General features: G+C 40.9%; 1 protein-coding gene across 1 annotated transcript in view; it reads right to left on the reverse strand.

Moving 5' to 3' along the window:
* Positions 1–22147, reverse strand: part of STX12 (syntaxin 12) — a 42450-nt gene extending 20303 nt beyond the window's left edge. The window contains exons 1-3 of the mRNA XM_058718432.1: positions 21908–22147; positions 7127–7196; positions 5517–5616 (exon numbers count right to left, since the gene is read on the reverse strand). Coding sequence (XP_058574415.1) covers positions 5517–5616; positions 7127–7196; positions 21908–22025 — 288 coding nt within the window. The 5' untranslated portion in view covers positions 22026–22147. The remainder of the gene's footprint in view (positions 1–5516; positions 5617–7126; positions 7197–21907) is intronic.
* Between the last annotated feature and the right edge of the window lie 2190 nt (positions 22148–24337).

Below are 24337 nucleotides of genomic sequence, written 5' to 3' on the forward strand. Positions count from 1 at the left end.
GAGAGAGGGAGACACAGAATCCGAAGCAGGCTCCAGGCTCTGAGCTGTCAGCACAGAGCCTGATGTGGGGCTCAAACTCACAAACTGAGAGATCATGACCTGAGCCGAAGTCAGATGCTCAACTGACTGAGCCACCCAGGTGCCTCTATTTCATTTTTTTAAATGATCACAGCACACTAGAATTATTTCACATTCCACCTAGCTACAACTCACACGATGAAAAACAATCCAGAATAGGGAAGTTGTAGGCCTTGTCTTTAGAGCCATCAGAGATAAAACATCATAAAAAAATTCAATAATAAAAAGCCAAATGGAATCACAGTAGGCTAAGGTAGATGGAGAAGGTTTTTTTCTAGGAGGAGAGGATTTGAGGTAGACCATGAATGATAGGGAATAACAGGTCAAACCACAATAAAGAAGGAGGCACACTGACTTCAGGAACATGTGAAGAAAAGGCCTGGCACATCAAGGGAACAATGAACTCCAGTAAAAAGTGTGTGTTTTTAAAGGATTTCAATGACCACTGAATAAAATAACTTGAAAAGAGACATCTTTTCCCCTGAGCACTTCTTCAACCTGAGGCCTATCAGTGACTCATGATGGGATATGAAAGTAACTGCAAAATAGAAAGGAAAAACATCTGATTGAAATTATTTACAGAGACTGCATGCAAAACAAAGCAGGACCAAACATAAAGCTGCTAGCCAAACCCCAGAGATGCAAACGCTGAGATTCCTTTCCAGTTAAGCTCATTTTATTAATATATTCAATGTTATTATTAAAAATAGCCGCAGATATTGAGTAGCTACTAATTGCCAGGCACTCTGCAAGATCTGGTGCATACATTCTTCCTATCGTCACAACAGTCACATAACCCCATTTTACAGATAAGGAAACTGAGGGTCAGAGAAGGTCTACCTAGCACCAAAGGCCAAGTCACTTTAGTTTCACACACTGCCTTCCCGTTAAAACGAAGTCCTTTCCTATTTTTTCAAATTATTTTTAAATTTACATCCAAGTTAGTTAGCATATAGTGCAACAGTGATTTCAGGAGTAGACTCCTTAATGCTCCTTCCCCATTTAGCCCATCCCCCCTCCCACAACTCTTCCAGTAACCCTCTGTTCGTTCCCCATACTTATGAGTCTCTTCTGTTTTGTCCCCCTCCCTGTTTTTATATTATTTTTGTTTCCCTTCCCTTATGTTCATCTGTTTTGTCTCTTAAAGTCCTCATATGAGTGAAGATATAGGATTTTTGTCTTTCTCTAATTTCACTTAGCATAATACCCTCCAGTTCCATCCATGTAGTTGCAAATGGCAAGATGTCATTCTTTTTGACTGCCGAGTAATACTCCATTGTATATATATCCCACATCTTCTTTATCCATTCATCCATCAATGGACATTTGGGCTCTTTCCATACTTTGGCTATTGCTGATAGTGCTGCTATAAACGTGGGAGTGCATGTGTCCTTTCAAAACAGCACACCTGGAGGCGCCTGGGTGGCTTGGTCGGTTAAGCGTCCGACTTCGGCTCAGGTCATGATCTCGCAGTCCGTGAGTTCGAGCCCCGCGTCGGGCTCTGTGCTGACAGCTCAGAGCCTGGAGCCTGCTTCCGAGTCTGTGTCTCCCTCTCTCTCTGACCCTCCCCCATTCATGCTCTGTCTCTCTCTGTCTCAAAAATAAATAAACGTTAAAAAAATTAAAAAAAAAAACAAAAAACAGCACACCTGTATCCCGTGGATAAATGCCTAGTAGTGCAATTGCTGAGTCATAGGGTAGTTCTATTTTTAGCTTTTTGAGGAATCTCCATACTGTTTTCCAGAGTGGCTGCACCAGCTTGCATTGCCACCAACAATGCAAAAGAGATCCTCTTTCTCCACATCCTCGCCAACATCTGTTGTTGCCTGAGCTGTTAATGTTAGCCATTCTGACAGGTGTAAGGTGGTATCTCATTGTGGTTTTGATTTATGTTTCCCTGATGATGAGTGATGTTGAGCATTTTTTCATGTGTTGGTTGGCCATCTGGATGTCTTCCTTGGAGAAGTGTCTATTCATGTCTTTTGCCCATTTCTTCACTGGATTATTTGTTTTTTGGGTGTTAAGTTTGATAAATTCTTTATAGATTTTGGATACTAACCCTTTATCTGATATGTCATTTGCAAATATCTTCTCCCATTCTGTCGGTTGCCTCTTAGTTTTGCTGATTGTTTCCTTCACTGTGCAGAAGCTTTTTATTTTGATGAGGTCCCAGTTCATTTTTGCTTTTGTTTCCCTTGCCTCTGGAGACGTGTTGAGTAAGAAGTTGCTGTGGGCAAGATCAAAGAGGTTTTTGCCTGCTTTCTCCTTGAGGATTTTGATGGCTTCCTGTCTTACATTGAGGTCTTTCATCCATTTTGAGTTTATTTTTGTGTATGGTGTAAGAAAGTGGGTCTAGGTTCTTCTGCATGTTGCTGTCCAGTTTTCCAAGCACCACTTGCTGAAGAGACTGTCTTTATTCCATTGGATATTCTTTCCTGCTTTGTCAAAGATTAGTTGGCCATACGTTTGTGGGTCCATTTCTGGGTTCTCTATTCTGTTCCATTGATCTGAGTGTCTGTTCTTGTGGCAGTACCATACTGTCTTGATGATTACAGCTTTGTAGTATAGCTTAAAGTCTGGGATTGTAATGCCTCCTGCTTTGGTTTTCTTTTTCAAGATTGCTTTGGCTATCCAGGGTCTTTTCTGGTTCCATACAAATTTTAGGATTATTTGTTCTAGCTCTGTGAAGAATGCTGGTGTTACTTTGATAGGGATTGCATTGAATATGTAGATTGCTTTGAGTGGTATTGACATTTTAACAATATTTGTTCTTCCTATCCAGGAGCATGGAATCTTTTTCCATTTTTTTTTGTGTTTTCTTCAATTTCTTTCAGAAGCTTTCTATAGTTTTCAGTGTATAGGTTTTTCACCTCTTTGGTTAGATTTATTCCTAGGTATTTTATGGTTTTTTGTGCAACTGTAAATGGGATCGATTCCTTGATTTCTCTGTTGCTTCACTGTTGGTGTATAGGAATGCAACCAATTTCTGTGCATTGATTTTATATCCTGCAACTTTGCTGAATTCATGAATCAATTCTAGCAGCTTTTTGGTGGAATCTTTTGGGTTTTCCATATAGAATATCAGGTCATCTGTGAAGAGTGAAAGTTTGACCTCCTCCTGGCCGATTTGGATGCCTTTTATTTCTTTGTGTTGTCTGACTGCAGAGGCTAAGACTTCCAATACTATGTTGAGTAACAGTGGCGAGAGTGGACATCTTTGTCTTGTTCCTGACCTTAGGGGGAAAGCTCTCAGTTTTTCCCCATTGAGGATGATATTAGTGTTGGGTTGTTCATATATGGCTTTTATGATCTCGAGGTATGCTCCTTCTATCCCTACTTTCTTGAGGGTTTTTATCAATAAAGGATGCTGTATTTTGTCAAATGCTTTCTCTGCATCTATTGAGAGGATCATACGGTTCTTGTCCTTTCTTTATTGATATGATGAATCACATTAATTGTTTTGTGGATATTGAACCAGCCCTGCATCCCAGGTATAAATCTCACTTGGTCACAGTGAATAACTTTTTTAATGTATTGTTGGATCCAGTTGGCTAATATCTTGTTGAGAATTTCTGCATCCACATTCATCAGGGAAATTGGTCTACAGTTCTCCTTTTAGCGTGGTCTCTGTCTGGTTTTGGAATCAAGGTAATGCTAGCTTCATAGAAAGAGTTTGGAAGTTTTCCTTCCATTTCTATTTTTTGGAACAGTTTCAAGAGAATAGGTGTTAACTCTTTCTTAAATGTTTGGTAGAATTCCCCTGGAAAGCCATCTGGCCCTGGACTCTTGTTTTTTGGCAGGTTTTTGATTACTAATTCGATTTCCTTACTGGTTACGGGTCTGTTCAAATTTTCTATTTCTTCCTGTTTCAGTTTTGGTAGTGTATATGTTTGTAGGAATTTTTTCATTTCTTCCAGATTACCCATTTTATTGGCATATAATTGCTCATAATATTCTCTTATTATTGTTTTTATTTCTGTTGTATTGGTTGTGATCTCTCCTCTTTCATTCTTGATTTTATTTGGGTCCTTTCCTTTTTCTTCTTGATCAAACTGGCTAGTGGTTTATCAATTTTGTTAATTCTTTCAAAGAATCAGCTTCTGGTTTCATTGTTAGACTGGTTTTTTTGGTTTCGATAGCATTAATTCCTGCTCTAATCTTTATTATTTCCTGTCTTCTGCTGGTTTTGAGTTTTATTTGCTGTTCTTTTTCCAGCTCCTTAAGGCGTAAGGTTAGGTTGTGTATCTGAGATCTTTCCTCCTTCTTTAGGAAGGCCTGGATTGCCATATACTTTCCTCTTTATGACCACCTTTGCTGCATCCCAGAGGTTTTGGGTTGTGGTGTTATCATTTTCATTGACTTCCATATACTTTTTAATTTCCTCTTTAACTGCTTGGTTAGCCCATTCATTCTTTAGTAGGATGTTCTTCAGTCTCCAAGTATTTGTTACCTTTCCAAATTTTTTCTTGTGGCTGATTTCAAGTTTCATAGCGTTGTGGTCTGAAAATATGCACAGTATGATCTTGACCTTTTTGTACTTGCTGAGGGCTGATTTGTGTCCCAGTATGTGGTCTATTCTGGAGAATGTTCCATGTGCACTGGAGAAGAATGTATATTCTGCTGCTTTAGGATGAAATGTTCTGAATATATCTGTTAAGTCCATCTGGTCCAGTGTGTCATTCAAAGCCATTGTTTCCTTGTTGATTTTTTGATTAGATGATCTGTCCATTGCTGTGAGTGGGGTGAAGTCTCCTACTATTATGGTATTACTATCGATGAGTTTCTTTATGTTTGTGATTAACTGATTTACATATTTGGGCGCTTCCACATTTGGCACATAAATGTTTACAATTGTTAGGTCTTCTTGGTCTATAGACCCCTTGATTATGATATAATGCCCTTCTGCATCTCTTGATACAGTCTTTATTTTAAAGTCTGGATTGTCTGATATAAGTATGGCTACTCTGGCTTTCTTTTGTTGACCATTAGCATGATAGATGGTTCTCCGCCCCCTTAGTTTCAACCTGAAGGTGTCTTTAGGTCTAAAGTGGGTCTCTTGTAAACAGCATATAGACAGACCTTGTTTTCTTATCCATTCTGTTACCCTATGTCTTTTGATTGGAGCACTGAGTCCATTGACATTTAGAGTGAGTACTGAAAGATATGAATTTATTGCCATTATGATGCTTGTAGAGTTGGAGTTTCTGGTGGTGTTCTCTGGTCCTTTCTAATCTTTTGTCGCTTTTGGTATTTATATATATGTATATATATTTTCATCTTTTCTCCCCTCAGAAGGTCCCCCTTAAAATTTCTTGCAGGGCTGGTTTAGTGGTCACAAACTCCTTTAATTTTTGTTTGTCTGGGAAACTTTTTCTCTCTCACGAAGTCCTTTCCTATTAAACAAACATACACACATATACACCCCAGAAAATACCTACCTGTTCCGAAGCAGATAAGGGAAGAGGCAAGGCCCCTAACTCCTTCAGTAACTCATTTGTTTCCTTGGCAAGCTGATTTGTGGAGTGCTGTAACTGCTGCCTGAGAGAGAAAAGACATGATTCAGGGTATTCCCACCGCTCAAGAGCTGTCACACTTTGTGCCAGCTTGTGCTCACAGTGCCTTGCGATGTAGGGAGTGAAACAGTACTTGAAGGAATGGGTTCCCAGAGGCCCAGGTCCCCCCACACACAAAATTCCACAAATACGACTCAGTCAAAAACATGTCACTCAGTAGAAAGAACCTGCCTCGGTGAAACCTGCGGATCAGGTATTTTAACTCTTCACGGAGACAAGAAAAGCCTATCAGCAGTTCTGATAGAAATTTAAGAGCAGCTGCCCCCACACCTAACTCGAATAGTTGGAACACACTGAGTTCTCACAAAATTTACGTTGAACTGCCCGGCAGTTCTGCACAGCTGCTGCCTGTCACAGGCCACTGACTGGAGACAAAATCCAGACACTGGGGGTTGGAGGAAATATGCACTAAAAGCACAGTTTCCACCCTAGGGAACAACCTCCAAAGATCTACACCCACGTTCTTGCTTAAAGCTGGTGCTTTTTCAGCTTTATACTTGGCTCCCTACTGTCCTTCATGCTTGACTTTCTGGCTCTTCCCTCCAAAACAAAGAAGCCCTGTACTGTGTAAAAACACATACAGAGTATAAGAGAAGGGAAATTAAAGAGGAAAGAATATGCATTATATTAAGCGGGATTGGAAAGTAGTGGAAACCCTAAAAGAGCTCCTTTTAGTCATGGTTTCCTCTACTCTCTCGCCATTTCTACAAAGGTTTTAAGGGAGGACAGAGAAACCACGCTACTAATCGTTAGTGTTTTTTCACTGCAAAGGGGCCTCCAAGATTAAAAGACAAGGGAGTCAAAACAAGAGGCAGTCAATTAAGGGCCTGAACCTCCCAGACATGACTAACACATGACCAACACGAAGATTTTTCACATCTCCCTAGAAAAAGCTCAGAGTAGTAAGTCAGTCTCTCAATTCACACCATCAAGGACAGGAAACAAAGAATACCCTTCAATATATCTTAAAGATGAAGAATAAAACTTCTGAAAGCAGAAACGGGGTCAAGGAGGATGTAATAAAAAGATTCATGAGTCCCTACTACCAGTCCATTCTCCTCTCCCTCAGACGCCCCTCCGGTCATTCAGAATACATTTTTCTAGTGTTTATAGTTGGAAATCCCACTAGACTAGATGACCTCTGCAGATCATCAGGAGTCCTGTGCCAACAAGGAGGCTCATTTAGGCAGAATATAGTTTAACAGTGGTAGGAGTTCCCTTCTCTACTTCCTCAAATTCCTAAACTGCCCAAGGAAGAAAGAATCGGAGTTCAAGGATTTTGAAAGGCAATGGAGATCACAAACCATGAATATATTTTGGTGCCCCTCTTCTAGATCCAACTATTACTTCATGTCCCACTGCCTGTCATTCTGACTCCATAGGCCTGAAACCTAAGTGAGCTGCCATGCAGCAAGGACAGTAAGTGCATCCTAGAGGGCCCTCACCAAACCCAACCTTGTTAGGAAGCTACTCACAGATTTTCCTGTAGTTTGCTTGAATCCTGCTTAGTTCCTAGTTGGCTCATCAAATTCTTTATCTGAGCAGCTAGGGAAAGGGGGAAAAAGATTTATTTAAAAGAAAAATACATTCATCATGAGCACCCTACTTCTTAGATCGCTGGTCTCTCTCCACATTCTGAATAAATTCATGCAACTAACAAAAAGTATGCTGTGATCAAAACTGTGGCATATACATTCCCTTCTAAAACTAACCGAGGTTCACCTTTCTCCTATAGAGTAACTATGTCACCAAGTAGGGGGTGGCAGTTTCGTTCATCATTCTCAAAGAACTTCCAAAATTTTCTAGATTTCCCATGGTGCTGGTTTAATATTTCAATACCTTTGGAAGGGGCCTTAATACCAAATATCAACTCCTAACAGTGAAAATTTAAATTCATAATACAATAATTTTTCTATAGCAAACATTTTGGGAAAGACAATGTACATTTGTTATCAATAATAAATTACTATCAACTGAGCACCTCTATGTGCCAGGCACTATATCAGGAGCTTTGTAAGCGTTATTTTATTAATTTTCATAGCAACAATCCGAAGTAGATATATCTTCATTTTGCAGATGAGGAAATACATTTAGAAAAGTTATATCAGTTAAATTTACAGAAGTTAATTATGTCAAGACACACAATAAGTGTTAGGGCAAAAAATTCACTCACAGGTACATCAAACTCTAAGGCCTATGTTCTTTTACTTATGTTGTCTTATAGTCAAATATGTGTTTTTGTTCACATAACGTTCTCCATCTTTTCCTAGATATTTTGCTAACACTAGCTCATGTTTAAATTCTAGATATTTAGGCCTCTAACCCTGGACTAGGAAAGCAGAGGTCCAGAGGAAGTGATCCTCTATCAGTAAGAAGAAAGACTCTAACACCAGCCTGCCTGGGAATGTGAATGGCCCCGTATACCTTACTGATTTGTGTAACAGAAGTAGAGTGCTGATTTCTTTTCTTTTTTTCTTATTCTAAATATTTTTGGGTTTTGTGGGTTTTTTTGAAGTGTAGTTGACCCTTTGATTTCCTTTTTATCCTGCTCTCTGTTCTTTTGCTGGTTGGCAGGGAGGATAAAGAAAATAGATTCATTCATTCATTCACTTGAAGAGATTGGGATTTTGTTTTATTTATTTTCTGTTGTTTGCTTGCTTGTTGTTTTTTTCTTTTAATGTTTATTTTTGAGAGAGAGAGAGAGACACAGAGCACAAGTTGGGGGGAGAGGCAGGGAGAGAGGGAGACAGAATCTGAAGTAGGCTCCAGGCTCTGAGCTGTCAGCACAGAGCCCAACACTGGGCTCGAAACCACAAACTGTGAGATCATGACCTGAGCCGAAGTTGGACGCCTAACCGACTGAGACACCCAGGCACCCCTTGCTTGCTTGCTTGCTTGCTTAAGAGCATTCATTATCTTCTATTCCAAGTTGCTGGGGTATAGAACATAATAACAGTATATTCTTTTACCAGAGGAATCGTGGTTATATTCAAGTTTCACCAGAACTTTAAGAGATAATATAACACAATAGGTATATGGCTCCTCCAACCAAAACACAGTTTCCTTTGTGAGGGGCTTTCCTATTCTCTCAGTATTAATGCCAAAGTTTCATTTGTGAGATATCAGACTGCTAAATGACTGGCTTAGTGGAAGATGAGGAGGAAGTATATAATATATATTATAGGGGCAACGTATACAATGCTTCCATATCCAGTAAGAAAGAATCTTCACTTACTAGAACTTTGAATTTTAAAAATTAGTAGTTCCTGGGGCACCTGGTTGACTCGGTTAAATGTCCAACCTCAGCTCAGGTCACGATCTCATGGTTCGTAAGTTGAAGCCCACATTGGGCTCTCTGCTATCAGTGCAGAGCCCGCTTCAGATACTCTGCCTCCCTCTCTCTCTGCTCTTCCCACCCCCCCCCCCAACTCTCTCTCTCTCAAAAATAAATAAACATACAAAAATAAAAAATAAAAATAAAAATAAAAATAAAAATAAAAATAAAAATTAGTAGTTCATGGGATGCCTGCATGGCTCAGATGGTTAAGCATCTGACTCTTGATTCGTGGCATCCAGCCCCATGTTGGGCTCTGTGCTGACAGCACTGAGCCTACTTGGGATTCTCTCCCCTTCTCTCAAAACAAGTAAATAAACATTTAAAAAAGATTAGAAGACAGAAGAATTTAAAAATTAAAAAAAATTACTGTTTTCTTATGATAGGGTGCTCCTTAAAATAACAAAATTTGGGGTTTGGTCTTTTTTTTTTCATTTTATTTTTTATTTTTTTAAATTTACAATATTAGTTAGCATATAGTGCAACAACGATTTCAATAGTAGATTCCTTAGTGCTCCTTACCCATTTAGCCCATCTCCCCTCCTACAACCCCTCCAGTAACCCTCAGTTTGTTCTCCATTATTTATGAGTCTCTTCTGTTTTGTCCCCCTCCCTGTTTTTATATTATTTTTGTTTCCCTTCCCTTATGTTCATTTGTTTTGTCTCTTAAAGTCCTCATATGAGTGAAGTCATATGATGTTTGTCTTTCTCTGACTGACTAATTTCACTTAGCATAATACCCTCCAGTTCCATCCACATAGTTGCCAATGGCAAGATTTCATTCTTTTTTGATTGCCGAGCAATACTCCATTGTATATATATACACCACATCTTCTTTATCCATTCATCCATCGATGGACATTTGGGCTCTTTCCATACTTTGGCTATTGTTGATAGTGGGGCTAGGTCTTAATCGTGCCCCTAATTTGGTCACCAAGAATAGTAAAAATGCAAGCTGAGGTTTATTAAGTACCAGTTACCTTACAAAAACACTGATAAACTAATAGCTTCCAAGTCTGATTAGAAACAATGATTAAGCCAAATCTGATTGTTGGGTGACTCTACTCCCAAGTAGAAACTGAACAAACTCATCCTTAGCAATATGTACAAGTTACTTCTCTCTAGCCAAAATCGCTGTATCATACGTGTTATAAAACAAAAAATTCCAAAGTCAAGAATATATAAACTTGTAGCACTTCAAATTATGATTTTATCTTATTTTGGGACTGTTTTTTTTTTTTTTTTTTTTTTTTTTTTTAGCAAAAACGTAACTCCAATTTTATAACAGAAATATAGTGTTCAAGTGATTAAAATTGTGCCTTTTGACCAACTTCATAAAATATATTTATTCTATTAAATGAGGGTTCCTTTTAGCTTAATGGTTCCACAGGAAAATGTAAACACCATAATTTTGCTAAGACAGCATCCTACAAGATAAAATTTTTCATCACTGACATATGGAATTTCCCCTTATCTCAGTCAAATAGGAATCAGGATACCACTAGAGCTATCAACTGATTATCCATACAAATAATTTATAAGAGGGCATTAGCATTAATTGAGGATTTCTTCTGTGCCAGACAATTGGTTAGGTACTTGATGTGATATAATAGAAAATATATTGGGTCTTTGTCCCCAGATCCTGGCACAAAGCACCTAAAACCCTTGGAATTTTGTGCACAATGGGAGTGTCTTTTGTTATTCATAAAGACCCCCTTCGGAGCACACTGAGTTTATGCTCCTGGGGTGACTTAAAGTTAGATAGCCTTAGGCTGGGTGGGGCTAGTCAGAAGAATGACCAAGTGATTAGAAGGTTAGAACTTTCAGCCCCACCCACAGACTTTAGGGAAATGGGGGGCGGGAGGGTGATAGGCACTACAGATTAAGTTCTATAAAAACTCTTCAAGTACACTCGATGAACTTCTGGGTTGGTCAACAGCTGAAGATACACAGACGGTGTCAGAGGGTGTCCAAGCCCCTTCCTTGAATGGGCATCTCTTCTACCTGGCTGTTCTCGAATTATGCTCTCTTATAATACACTGGTAATCTAGTAAGCAAATGTTTTCCTGAATTATGTGAGGTGCCCTAACAAATTAATCAAACTCAAGGAGGGGCTCATGGGAACCTCTGATTTTACAGCCCACTGGTCAGAAGCACATGTGACAACCGAACTTGTAACTGGTATCTGAAAAGGGATAGTCACATGGGACCCAGTCCTTAACCTGTGGGATCTGATAATAACTCCAGGTAGAAGTGTCAGAATTGCGTTAAATTGTAAGAAATCCAACTGGTGTTTGAAGAATCTCAGAATTGTCTGGTGTATGGAAAAGCCACACATCTGATGTCAGAAGTATTTAAAGTGTAGGAAACACAGGAGTATTTTTCCTTTACACTTGATAAGCATTATCTTATTTGATTCCAAAAACCCTTTGAATAAGCATTATGCTCTCAATATTATAGATGGGCTCACTGAGGCTCACGAGCACAACAACACTCATTTATTCATCCATCCATCCGTCTCTCCATTCATTCAGAATACCAGTTTACACTGTCCTATGCTCTAGAAGAATCTGCTCTCAAGAAGGTAACATTTTAGGAGCACCTGGGTGGCTCAGTCTGTTAAGCCTCCAACTCAATTTTGGCTCAGGTCACGATCTCACTGTTTGTGAGATCAAGCCCCACATCAGGCTCTGTGCTGATAGCGTGAGCCTGCTTGGGATTTCTCTCTCTCCCTTTCTGTCTGTCTGTCTGTCTGTCTGTCTCTCTCTCTCTCTCTCTGCCTTTCCCCCAAGCTCGCTCTCAAAATAAATAAACATTTTTTAGAAAGAGAAGCTAACACTTTAAAGAGACAATAAGTATATATCTGGTGGTGATAAGTACTATAAAGAAAAATAAATTCAGGTAAGGGCTGGAAAGACAGGGCAAGGAGAGGGTGCTCGTTTTACATAGGGTGGTTAGAGAAAACCTCTCTGAGAAGGTGACACAGAGAAGAGATCTAAAGGAAGTGAAAGATCAAGTTATGCAAATATATGGGGGAGAAGCTTTCTAACAAAGAGAGTATTAAGGCAAAGTCCCGAGGCAAGAGTGCTTCCTGTGAAGGAGGAACAGTGAGGAGACCATTGTGGCTAAAGTAGAGCAAGCAAGAGAGAGGAAAAGTGGACAAAGAGGCAGAGGCCAGATTATATAGGGCCTTGTAAACTAGAGCAAGGACTTCAACTTGTAATGAAATGGGAAGCCACGGAGTATCGTAATAACCAGAACTCAAGCCCAGGGCAAATTCCAACGGCTATATTCTTCGTGCCGCATTATGTTTTCTCAAAAGGCTGACGCTAAATGGAAACAGAATGAAGTAACACAGGGCAGGTCTCAATTCCAGTGTTCCACTTAGCCCCACCCTGCTTATCTGATAACTCCCCAACTGAACAGCTCTCTGCTCCAGGTAGGCTGATGCCCTTGCTCTAACCTGTTCTCTTCCCAACTCCCTCCCACCTTTGGGAACACTCCTGTGTACTCACCAGAGTCCAGCAGAGTGCCAGGCACCCAGTGGGTACATAAGTCATTGCTGACTGAGTTAACCTCCCTTTTATATCATGACACTTTATTTAAGACAAAAGCTATGAATGAACATGAGCGAGGAATAATTGAGACCTGACCTCTAAGCCAGATTTGACCACTAACTAGATGTATGGCACCAACCAAGCTCATTTCATGTAGTTGGGTTTCTTGTCACCAAATGTCTGTGGCATTCAGGTTTAACTTGCATATATTGAGTACTAACTATCGTTATAATACTAGTTGTGGGGGTGAGGTGTTTTCTCATTATAAAATCTTGTTTTTTCTTTCTTTTTTCTTTAAACATTTTGTAGTATTTATTTTTGAGAGAGAGAGAGAGAGAGAGAGAGAGAGTGAGAGAGAGAGAGTGGGGGAGGGGCAGACAGAGAGGGAGACACAGAATCTGAAGGAGGCTCCAGGCCCTGAGCTGTCAGCACAGAGCCCGACACAGGGCTCAAACTCACGAACCATGACCAGAGCTGAAGTCAGATGCTTAATCAACTGAGCCACCCAGGCACCCCCCCCCCCTTTTTTTTTTAAGTTTATTTATTTTGAGAGAGAGAGACAGCATTAGTGGGGGAGGCACAGAGAGAGGGAGAGATAGAGAATCCAAGTAGGCTGTGTGCTGTCAGCGCAGAGTCTGATGTGGGACTCAAACCCAAGAACTGTGAGATCTTTACCTGAGCCGAAACCAAGAGTCAGTCACTTAACCAAAAGAGCCACCCGGGCGCCCCTCCTCATAAAATATTTACAACTATGTGAGAATGAAATGATCTCAGAGTATTCCCATCACTCCTCAGTGCTAAAATTCAACAATATGAATAAGCATAGTCCCAGAACGATGCTATGTAACCAAGGAGTGTTTTTGGCAAGCCAGAGTTTGGCTTAGAGAGGTTCCACGTGTGTACAGATGAGACTGGACTGAGTTTGTGCCTCTGGAGGGCAGGGACCACATTCTACTCATTTTTGTATTTGCGTAACCGCGCGCGCACGCACACACACACACACACACACACACACACCCCACACACTCCCCCCTCCAGAAAATAGTTGGTTGAATGTATGATGACACATTAAGGTAGATCTTTAAAAAGTTCAAGGAAACAGAGCTCCTATCATTGACTGTCTTTATAAAGTAGAGCACTCTCCTTAGAAACGCTAGAGATATGTCAAAGTATCAAGTTATTAATCATCTATCAAAACTTATTAAATACCCAGGGCACCTGGCTGGCTCAGTCAGACGAGCATGCAACTCTTGATCTCAGGGTCGTGAGTCAGAGCACCACGTTAGGTGTAGTGATCACTAAAAAATAAAATAAACTTTAAAAACTTTATTAAATAGGGGCACCTGGGTAGCTCAGTCGGTTGACTGCCCGACTTCGGCTCAGGTCATGATCTCCCAGTTTGTGGGTTCGAGCCCCGCATCAGGCTCTGTGCTGACCACTTGTTCAGAGCCTGGAGCCTGCTTCAGATTCTGTGTCTCCTTTGCTCTCTGCCCCTCCCCCGCTCATGCTTTGTCTCACTCTGTTTCTCAAAAATAAGTAAACGTAAAAAAAAAAATTTTTTTAACTTTATTAAATACCCTAGAGAGCAGTGGGAATTTTCTAGCACATGGGGGGGAAATCAATTAAAATCAGCTGTTCTTTGTGTATTCTCAGCTGAGAACTTTTTCATCTAGATTCTCCTGACTTCTCTTGTTTGTTGAGGTTACCTGAATTTGTTGGGGGAGGGTTATGAAAGTGCAGGAGAGGGGGACTTATAAGGCCATTTGCTAGCTAAGCACCAAAATCAATCTATGCCTCCAACAATTCTTTCTAAATTCCTGAATATTAAAGCATTTTCCTAAAAGTTTCCAGCAAGACTCAGGTATCAGATACCCCAAAACTCAAATCATAAGGGGAGTAGTGTCTTACTTTACTAGAATCCAAAGAAACAGAATTTTTTGTATACTGCCCTCCATAACCACCAACACCAGGGGGTTACTAAAAACTAATGACTCAATGAGGGGCGCCAGGGTGGCTCAGTCAGTTGAGCATCTGACTCTTGGTTTCGGCTCAAGTCATGATCTCAGTTTGTGAGTTCGAGCCCTGGGTCAGGCTCTCGGCTTTGGGGAGCCTGCTTGGAATTCTGTCTCTCTCTCTCTCTCTCTCTCTCTCTCTCTCTCTCTCTCAAAAATAAATAAATAAACATTAAAACACAAATAATGACTCAATGAGCCATCTAGTTTCCATTGAAGAATTTCACCCCTTAATGAGCTTAAGGCATAAAAAGGAATAGAATGTTCACATATATAGTTATTTTCACTGGAGTGTACATAAAATATCAAAAAGTAAAGTGATACTTTTTGGAAAGATTTTTATTAAATGGGTTGAATCTAAAAGGGTTTTCTGGTCATCTTGACTAATGAGAAAACCCTTTTTCTAAGCATTCTAGTAAATAAAACTTTTACCTTAGACTGATTTGCTACAACCTTTTGGATGAAAAGAATCCTCTATGAAATGCTGCATAATCCTGGAAACCAGATGACTAGGCCAAATGGAAAGACAAGTCCTTCAGTTCTGTGTAAGCAATTTTGTTATTTTTAAAACTAGACCTCAAGTTCCATCACCGATATCCTATTTTTAAAAGCATGTCCTGGCTAAAACTTTTATGAAGACTACAAAACAAATCAACTTATTATACATTACAGTTGATATCCACACTGCAAACTACTCTATACCGAACACTCTTTATGTACTTTCAGCTGGTATCAGTTTTAAGCAGAATCTGAATCTCCGAATGAACCTTAATCCAAATCAAGGTCTAGTCATATCAAAGCAACTACTGTCATAGTATATTAAAAAATATATATAAATTCAAGGAAAAAACATTATTTACACCAAATGGGAAAATGAAGGCCTATGTGGTGATTAAGACAACAAAGTCATCTCAGTGTGTTACTCTGAAAATTAGGTTTATATTCTGTTTTCATACAACGAAAATGACCTGACTTTAAAAAAAGTAGCCACTCTATTATAATAGGAAAGCTCTAAACCAAACTGAACATGAGCACTAAATATCAAAGGTCAAAATATGTAATGGTTAATTAAGAGCACAGGCTCTGAATTAAGACTGCCTATGTGTTACTCCTGGCTCCACCACTCCTTGGTGTTATGATCTTTTCTTTTCTTTCTTTGTTTTTTAAGTTAGCTCTATGCCCAACGTGGAGCCTGAACTCATGATGCCAAGATGGAGAGTCACGTGCTCCACTGACGGAGCCAGCCAGGCGCCCCGACTCAGCTTTCCTATCTTGAGCAAAACACTCCACTCCTCTGTGCCTCAGTTTCTTCACCTAAAAAATGGGAATAACAAGAGAACTCTCATACGGTTTTTGAGAGAATAAAATAATACGGGGCTAAATTTAGAACAGTGTCTGGCACAGAAAAGAACTCAATGAAGGATAGCTATTATTATCAGACTCAAGACCAAGAACGACATACTCAGCAATGATAACATCAATTAAGTACATACTGAATGCCAACAACATAACCATTGCTGTGCCAGACACCAGAGCTAAAGAGAACTATACAATGCATGCTGTCTCTATCCCCAGAAAACTAAAAGTAATCTCTCTAATTAGAATGACAAGGAAAAAAAAAAACAAAACAACAAATTAAAGAATACTGAATATAAATAAATGCTAAACTGTGAAAGAAAAGTGCCTGTAAATTCAAAGAAAAACAACATAAAAGGATAGTTAACATTTCTTAAACATTTACTATGTTGCAGGTGCTGTTTTAAGCAATTTTCATAATTACCTCATTCAACTCTCAAAGCCCTATGAAGTAGATTATTTTTTACTCTACTTTAAAGATGAGGAAATTGAGAAATAGAGCAGTAAAGCAGTATGTCTACACAGGTAAGTAAGAAGCAGATCTCGGATTCAAACCCGGGCAGTGTGACTCCTGAAACTGCTCACCTAGCTACTAAAGCGTAGTGGGGCAGGAGATTTGACCAATAATATCACCATTTACTGAATGTCTACTATGTGCCAAGCACTCTACTTTCAAATGCCCCATTTTAACAATTCCATTCATTTCACACCTGGGGTTGCAACAAAAAAGGGAAATAAGCTGCCCAAGGTTAACAGTGCACAGAGGGGCGAGGACTCAGTCACCGAAGGGCTGATCTGAAAGCTCATGCCCCTTCTGACTTCACTTTCTTTCAAAAGCAAAGGAAGGCTTAGTTGCAAGGGGTAGGATTTAAGCACAACTCAGAGGATTTGTATAATTTATATAGTGAGGTAGGGAAAGATATTAAAGAAAGGAGGAACAGAAGGTGCAAAAACTTGAAGCAAAAACCAGTGTTTAAGGATGTTAAGAAAAATAACCTGCTTATAGCAAAGAGTGAAGATAAGTAGAAAATACGGCTAATTTGGGTTAAGATGACAGAGACTGAGTCGGTAGAGCAAATGACTCTTTTTTTTCAATTTTTTTTAATGTTTATTTCTGAAGGAGAGAGACAGAGCGTGAGTGGGGGAGGGGCAGAGACACACACACACACACACACACACACACACACACACACACACACAAGCCCAAGCAGGCTCCAGACTCTGAGCTGTCAGCACAGAGCCCGATGCAGGGCTTGAACTCACGAACTGTGAGATCATGACCTGAGCCAAAGTTGGACGCTTAACCTACTGAGCCAACTGGGCGCCCCTAGAGCAAACGACTCTTAACCTTGGGGTGGTAGGCTCAAGCTCCACCTTGGGTGTAGAGATGGCTTAAAAATAAAACCTTAAAAAAAAAATGATGACAAAGAGTGAAAACAAAGCAAGTTACGATATGATGCAGCAGACAACAGAGAGCCACCACAGGCTCTTGAGGAGGTGAGTGGTATAATCAAAACAGGATTTTAGGGGCGCCTGGCTGGCTTGGTCAGTGATTTCGGCTCAGGTCATGATCCTGCAGTTCATGAGTTTGAGGCCTGAATCGGGCTCTGCGCTGACAGTGCAGAGCTTGCTTGGGATTCTCTGTCTCCCTCTCTCTCTGCCCCTCCCTCACTCACGCTGTCTCTCTTTCTCTCAAAATAAGTAAATATACTTTAAAAAACAAGCCAGGATTTTAGACATACTGCTGATACATTATCAGGATGAATAAGAATGGAAACAGAGACACTGAGAGTTTGATGCTGTGATACACATGTTGACATCTTGAAGATTTACGAGACGGCAATGAAATAAAAAGCAAATGGCAAATGCGAAAATAACTTTGAAAGACCACCCATGGGATTTCACAGTAATCAGTTTTAAAAATTCAACTGCCTTTTATTTATTTATTTTTTTAGTTAAAAAAGTGTTATCAATAAATAAGCAATATTAAAGAACAGCAATGCTGCTCTTGGAAGCAAAGCTAACTTGGAGGCTATTAGGTCTTTTCCTATATCTGACACAGCAATACTTGCCCAGACCCTTCACTCCATAATAGGCAGAGTTAAGTATATTTCTTCTGTACCCCACACATACTGATAACAACCCTTGTTGTACCAGGCAGTCAGCCTTAGCTGTATCTATATCAACTCACGTGGTGGCCTGCCATATTTCGGCTGATATGCTCAGTAATTCCAAACCTACATCTGTGGCTGGAGAGCTGAGAAAAAAGAATAGCTATTCTCTCAAATTTTCAATGGGTAGAGTGCTTGCAGGGCTCTCTGGACATGGGTATATGTCTGTGAGCTCAATTTCAGAGTGTATACTTAGTATGTCTGCCATGTCTGGGAGAGGTTTGGGGAAAGTCACCAACCTCATAACAGGGTAGAAGCAATGTCACCCTACTAACTTCAAATTCCCCATCCCTCATCTAACAACCCTAAGGGAAGAATTCCAACTCACGCTGACTAGGGTCATAAGATGTGGTAGGTACCACCCAGTACAAGGAAACTGAGGCAGTAAGAGTTCAAAGATGGTAGAAAAACCTCATTCACTTTAAATATACTATTTGTTAAGCATCAAAACCCTAGGGGTGCCTGGGTGGCTCAGTCAGTTGAGCGTCCGACTTCAGCTCAGGTCACGATCTTGTGGTCTGTGAGTTCGAGCCTCGCGTCGGACTCTGTGTTGACAGCACAGAGCCTGGAGCCTACTTCTGATTCTGTGTCTCCCTCTTTCTCTCTGTCCCCTCCCCCGCTCATGCTCTGTCTCTCTCTCTGTGTCAAAAATAAATAAACATTAAAAAAATTAAAAAAAAAAAAGCATCAAGACCCTAAATGATAAGATGTTTGACTACGTCCCTGACTTCTTTTCTTACTATGCTCCCCTTCTTTTTTTTTTTTTTTAATTTTTTTTTTTTTTCAACGTTTTTTATTTATTTTTGGGACAGAGAGAGACAGAGCATGAACGGGGGAGGGGCAGAGAGAGAGGGAGACACAGAATCGGAAACAGGCTCCAGGCTCCGAGCCATCAGCCCAGAGCCTGACGCGGGGCTCGAACTCACGGACCGCGAGATCGTGACCTGGCTGAAGTCGGACGCTTAACCGACTGCGCCACCCAGGCGCCCCGCTCCCCTTCTTTAACTGCAGTCCGGCCACACTAGCTTCCTTGCTATTCTTTGAACACATTAAGGTCTTTGCTCTTACTATAACCTCTGCCTAGAATGCCTTCCCCCGGCTACTCACATGGCTCTCTCCCTCACTTCATTCAGGTGTCTATTCAAATATCACCTCCTCACAGAGCCCTTCCTTAACCATCTGATCTAAAATACAGAACACCCACCCTCTTTCTCTCTTCATTCTCCATCCCCTTACCCTATTTTCTTCATGGCATTTAATCATTACTGGATATTTATATACGTATATACACACACATAGGTACACACACATTCTCAGGGCAGCAATTTTGTCTGTCTTGTTCATCACTCCAATCCCAGCGCACAGAGGGTGCTCAAAGAATATTTGTTGAACAGTACATGTATGAATCTATCATATATTTGGGACTGAGATAAGTACTAGAAATAAAAAGATGAATAAGTCATGCCCCATGCTTCTTCAAAGGAGCTAACAATCTAGCAAGGGAGGTTAGACACACCACATGAGAAAGTTCTATGGCCTCAGGTATTCCCCACTTTCCTATGGAGAGTTAAAAAAAAAAAAAGGGGTCATTTGTAAGTTGAAGGGCTTCTACAAACTGTAATATTAATTAAAAATTATAAAAAAGCTAATTACTGGTCATAAGAGACAGATGTGGTTTCAAATTCAGGTATTGCCATTTATTAGCTCGGTAATTATTTAAACTTTCTCAGTCTGCTTCCTAACCCATACAAAGAAATAATATTGGTAGCTACTTCACAGAGTAGTTAAAAAAAAATAAGATAATGCATATAAAGCACTCTTTGCATTGCCTGGCACACAGTATGTACTCAAATATAACCTATTAATGTTATTAACAGTTGACTCCAATGATCCCTTGAGCCCAACACCCAACCAACAGCTAAATCCTGTCAAGTCTATTACCAAAGAAGCCTATCCTTTCCTTCCTTTTCATTTTCACAGCTCCTAATTGGTGTCTCTAATTCCAGTCCCTTCCAATTCAATATATATACTCCTAAAGAATTAAATCCAAGCCCCCTTAGTTTAACACTTATAGCCTTTCAGGTTTGGGCCCCAAATTAACTTTTCCAACCCAATTCTCCACTACTTTCTGGAGTCCACTCCCGCAGCCAAATTAAATCACTCTACTTTCCTATATATACCCCATACTTTCCCACCAGCATGCCTTGTGCATTTTATTCCCTTCTCTACTGTCTAAAATTCGAATCCTTTCCACCACTTTCTGGACCTAGCTCAAATGCCATAATGCCTTCCCAGGTTCCTCCCAAATGAAAATGGTATCTTTCTCCCCTGAACACCTGCACAGTGTTATTATATACCTCTTCTGTAGTACTGATCACTTGCAACTTTGTATTTCGGTTGTTACAACTCCACAGGCTCCCTGTTGAAAGAATCCATGCCAGTTCCTACACTTACCACATGCCTAATACTAAAAAAAAAAACCAAAAACAAAAACAAAAAACACCTAGGATGAATATTTCAGACATTAAGGTTACATTTAGCCTCAACAATAAACTTTCAGCCTTGAAGTAGACTCTTGTGACCTAACTGGTATTACAGCTCCCTCACAAAAGGAGGAATTAGAACACAAAATACTATACTTTCTAACCAGTGGTCATATTAATTTTTTTTAATTTCTATATTATACAGGCCACATATTTATTCTTCCTTCCACTGCCATATCACCCAGTCTCACACTCTTCATCAGAAACTTTCCCCCCTCTTTATATAGAACGTAATTATAATTCAGGACCAGCTGAGTTCTACCTATTAAAAGAGTACAGCCAAGCTCACAAAAACACAATAATAAATGAGGATTCTTTCCAAGTCAAGTTGTGCTGCTGACCTGTTTATAAGGCTCTGAGATGATTTGCAAGCACAAGAAACAGGCTGTATTTGACTCAATCAGTTCAATCAGTCCTACTCAGAACCTAACGATGGGGAGGTGGTTTTAAGACAAGCAATGACATTCTGAAATCCGCCACTAACTCTGTCATGTCTTACTTGCTGTGTGAATGTGGCCAAGTCCCTGAGCTTCTCTGTGTACGAGATTTGTTCAAAAAAGCGGCTAAATAGGGAAGGAATGCAAAAACTTCATCGGCTTGAAATCCAAAAATACATGCACATCTTTTGCTACAAAAGACAAAATCATGTAAATCCAAATGTTTTCGGTGAATTCTCTTTATTAAAACAGAAGTCACCTCGTCCCTCAAATACAAGTTATTGTATCTGATTTCCAAATTCATCACAGGGAGAGCTGGGTATTAAGTCACCCAAACACATGCCCTCTCCACTTCCCTTAATTGAAAGCTGCTAATTTCCAAGGAGCAAGAAGCTGAGCGGAATGTAAACCGAAAATCTACATCAGTAAACAACTCCTGATCCAAACTGGCCAAAGAGGAAAGAGAGGTGGGTGGGGGGAAGGCGGATGACAGGAAAAACTCGGCTGACCACTGCGCCGCCAAGTCAACTCACTCACTCACTATTCCCGAGGTGACACACACACTCCTCCCACCCTAGGGCTGTCAGGACTGCTGTTTCGGCCCCAAGACCGTGAGAGGAGAACACCAGAGAAGAAACTCAAGCTTCAGCTGGGGCTCGGGACCCTCGGGGAGGCTGGGCCTGATAAGACTCGGGGATGGCAACCCGCCGCCCCCACGGGAGAGAGCCCGAGATGGGCTCAGGTGTGGCCTTGGCCGTAGCCTCGGCCGGGCTCCGCGTCCCGGCACCCTCACCCAGGCCTGTCCCCGGGACGGCCCCTGCCCCCCAGCCCTGTACCGCGGCTCACTGGCTTGGCTGATCCGCTGGATGTTGCCGCTGCACGTCTGGATGATGCTGTTGAAGTCCCGGAGCTGGGGCCCAGAGGACCCCGGGGTCCGATACATGTCTAAGGGACCGTAAGACATGATGAGGAACTGAGGCCGACTCGCCCTGCAGCCCTTTCCTACCGGAAGCAGCCACCAGACTGGACCCGCACCCTGACGGGGGAACCGAGAAGAGAAAGGGCGGGGGAGGGGGCTAGGGCTGCGTGCGCACTAGCCCCACCTCCCTGCAGCGCGCATGCGTCCGTCCCGCCCCGGGCCACTGCGCAGGCGGCGCTGGATCTGGTGCCCGAGACAGTAGCTTAGAGACAGGACGCATCCGCTTTGGAGGAATGGGGCGGGGCGATGACGTCATACGGTTGGGGCTCGGATTGGAGGAGCTGGTGTGACAGTGTTGTTGCTCGCCAGAGCACGGTGACAGGAGGCAAGAATTTTTGATTAGCATAAAATTGTACCGATGATCTCAGCCCTAACATCCTAGTCTGAGAATTCAGGCCCAAATATAGGAGAATTCGACAACCTTGACCCTCAGATCCGTAACCAAACTCTTGAAATCCCTCACACTACTTCCAAACTCTAGGGCTTTCATAGTATTTGCGGAGCACTTTTATGGTTTACAGACGGCTTTTATTTCTTCCTCCACCCCTCTTCTAATCTAAACAATAAAGCGATGATAATATTTTTTATTGAGAACATACTATGTATGAATCTTCACTGCAATTCGCTGTTCATAAGCTCTATCATAGCAAGGGACAATGTTCTAACTATATTTTTACCTTCGGGATAAATAATAGACAATCTTTTTTTTTTTTTTTTAATGTTGAAGCAAAGTAATTCGACAAAGTAAGTTCTTTTCTTTTGCAACACTTAGAAAATTAAGACCACAGCAGTCAATTTGCTTTTCTGAGATTTGACTGCAAAACCCAAACACTAAGACAACTCCATCCTCATGTTGCTTCTTCCCTAAAATGCATTCTCATATTCCTAAACTCATTCTCCATCTAAATCTTTCCCGGGGCGCCTGGGTGGCTCAGTCGGTTGGGCGGCCGCCTTCGGCTCAGGTCATGATCTCGCGGTCCGTGAGTTCGAGCCCCGCGTCGGGCTCTATGCTGACAGCTCAGAGCCCGGAGCCTGTTTCAGATTCTATGTCTCCCTCTCTCTGACCCTCCCCTGTTCATGCTCTGTCTCTCCCTGTCTCAAAAATAAATAAAACATTAAAAAAAAATTTAAATCTTTCCCAAATAGCCTCTTAATTTACTATGTATCTCAAACCAGGATTTTTGGGAGAACTAGACTCTCAAATTTTAAAAATCATTCTGTAAGTTATTTGGAATGTATGACCTCAATGTTCCCACAGAAGACTGCATTTTGTGAGCTTATCGTAAATGGGCAGACGTCGGTAGGATTTTGGTTTGGGAAGAGATCAAGATAGGGAGAAGTGAAGGGGGAACTGGTAGCGTTTATTTCCTGAGTTCTCCACCCATCCCCACCCCAGCCTATTTTGAAATGTCTGGGAAAGGTCAAAGAGAGGAAGCTGTTTGCCTGTTTGGGAGGAGACCCCAAATGAGGGAATAAGCCTGCGTTCAGCCTTAGAGATTTTGTAAGCAAAGCTGTTTCTGTGCAGCATTTATAAGAGCATTTCTTTCTGTACAGAAAGGGACAGATGACATTTGGGGGCTCTGATTCTGGTTAGTAAAACGCTACCATTTCTTAGATCCATATGTCAAATCTTATAGCAAATCATGTCAATTGTACTTTTTTACCTATAAAATAGTCTTGAGTGTTTTTCATTTACATTTGACTCTATTTAAGGTGAACTTCAGTAAAGGTATTTTTAATCCTAGGAACTGAAGACATAGGGTTTTGTTATTGTTGTTTTTTTGTTTGTGTTTTTCTAATGTTTTATTTTTGAGAGAGAGAGAGAGAGAGAGAGAGAGAGAGAGGCTGGGGGGGAGGAGCAGGGGGCGGGGGCAGAGGATCAGAAGCGGACTTTGTACTGACAGCAGCCAGTCCAGTGCAGGGCTCAAGCTCACAAACTGTGACATCATGACCTGAGCCGAAGTTGGACACTCAACTGATTGAGCCACCCAGGTGCCTGTATTTTCTCCATCTCAATAAAAAGTGGTTTTCTATCTGTGTCTTGTGCTATTGTGTGCTATCTGCCAAAGCAATACATTTATGTCTTGCAAATACTAGATGTCAAATGCACATTTATTATATTTATACATAAATAATAAAAAATAACTACCATTTTTTAAATACCTATCCAGGCAATGTGAACACCTTTTACAATTCTTATCGGTAACCCCCAAGATAAAGCCTATCTGATAAAGACCACCTGTGGTCTGACAAACTTAGGCTTATCAACTTCATGCTGCAAGGGAGACTGCACACCA

This window comes from Neofelis nebulosa, chromosome 2 (genome assembly GCF_028018385.1).
Source record: "Neofelis nebulosa isolate mNeoNeb1 chromosome 2, mNeoNeb1.pri, whole genome shotgun sequence".
NCBI classification, from domain to species: Eukaryota; Metazoa; Chordata; class Mammalia; order Carnivora; family Felidae; genus Neofelis; species Neofelis nebulosa.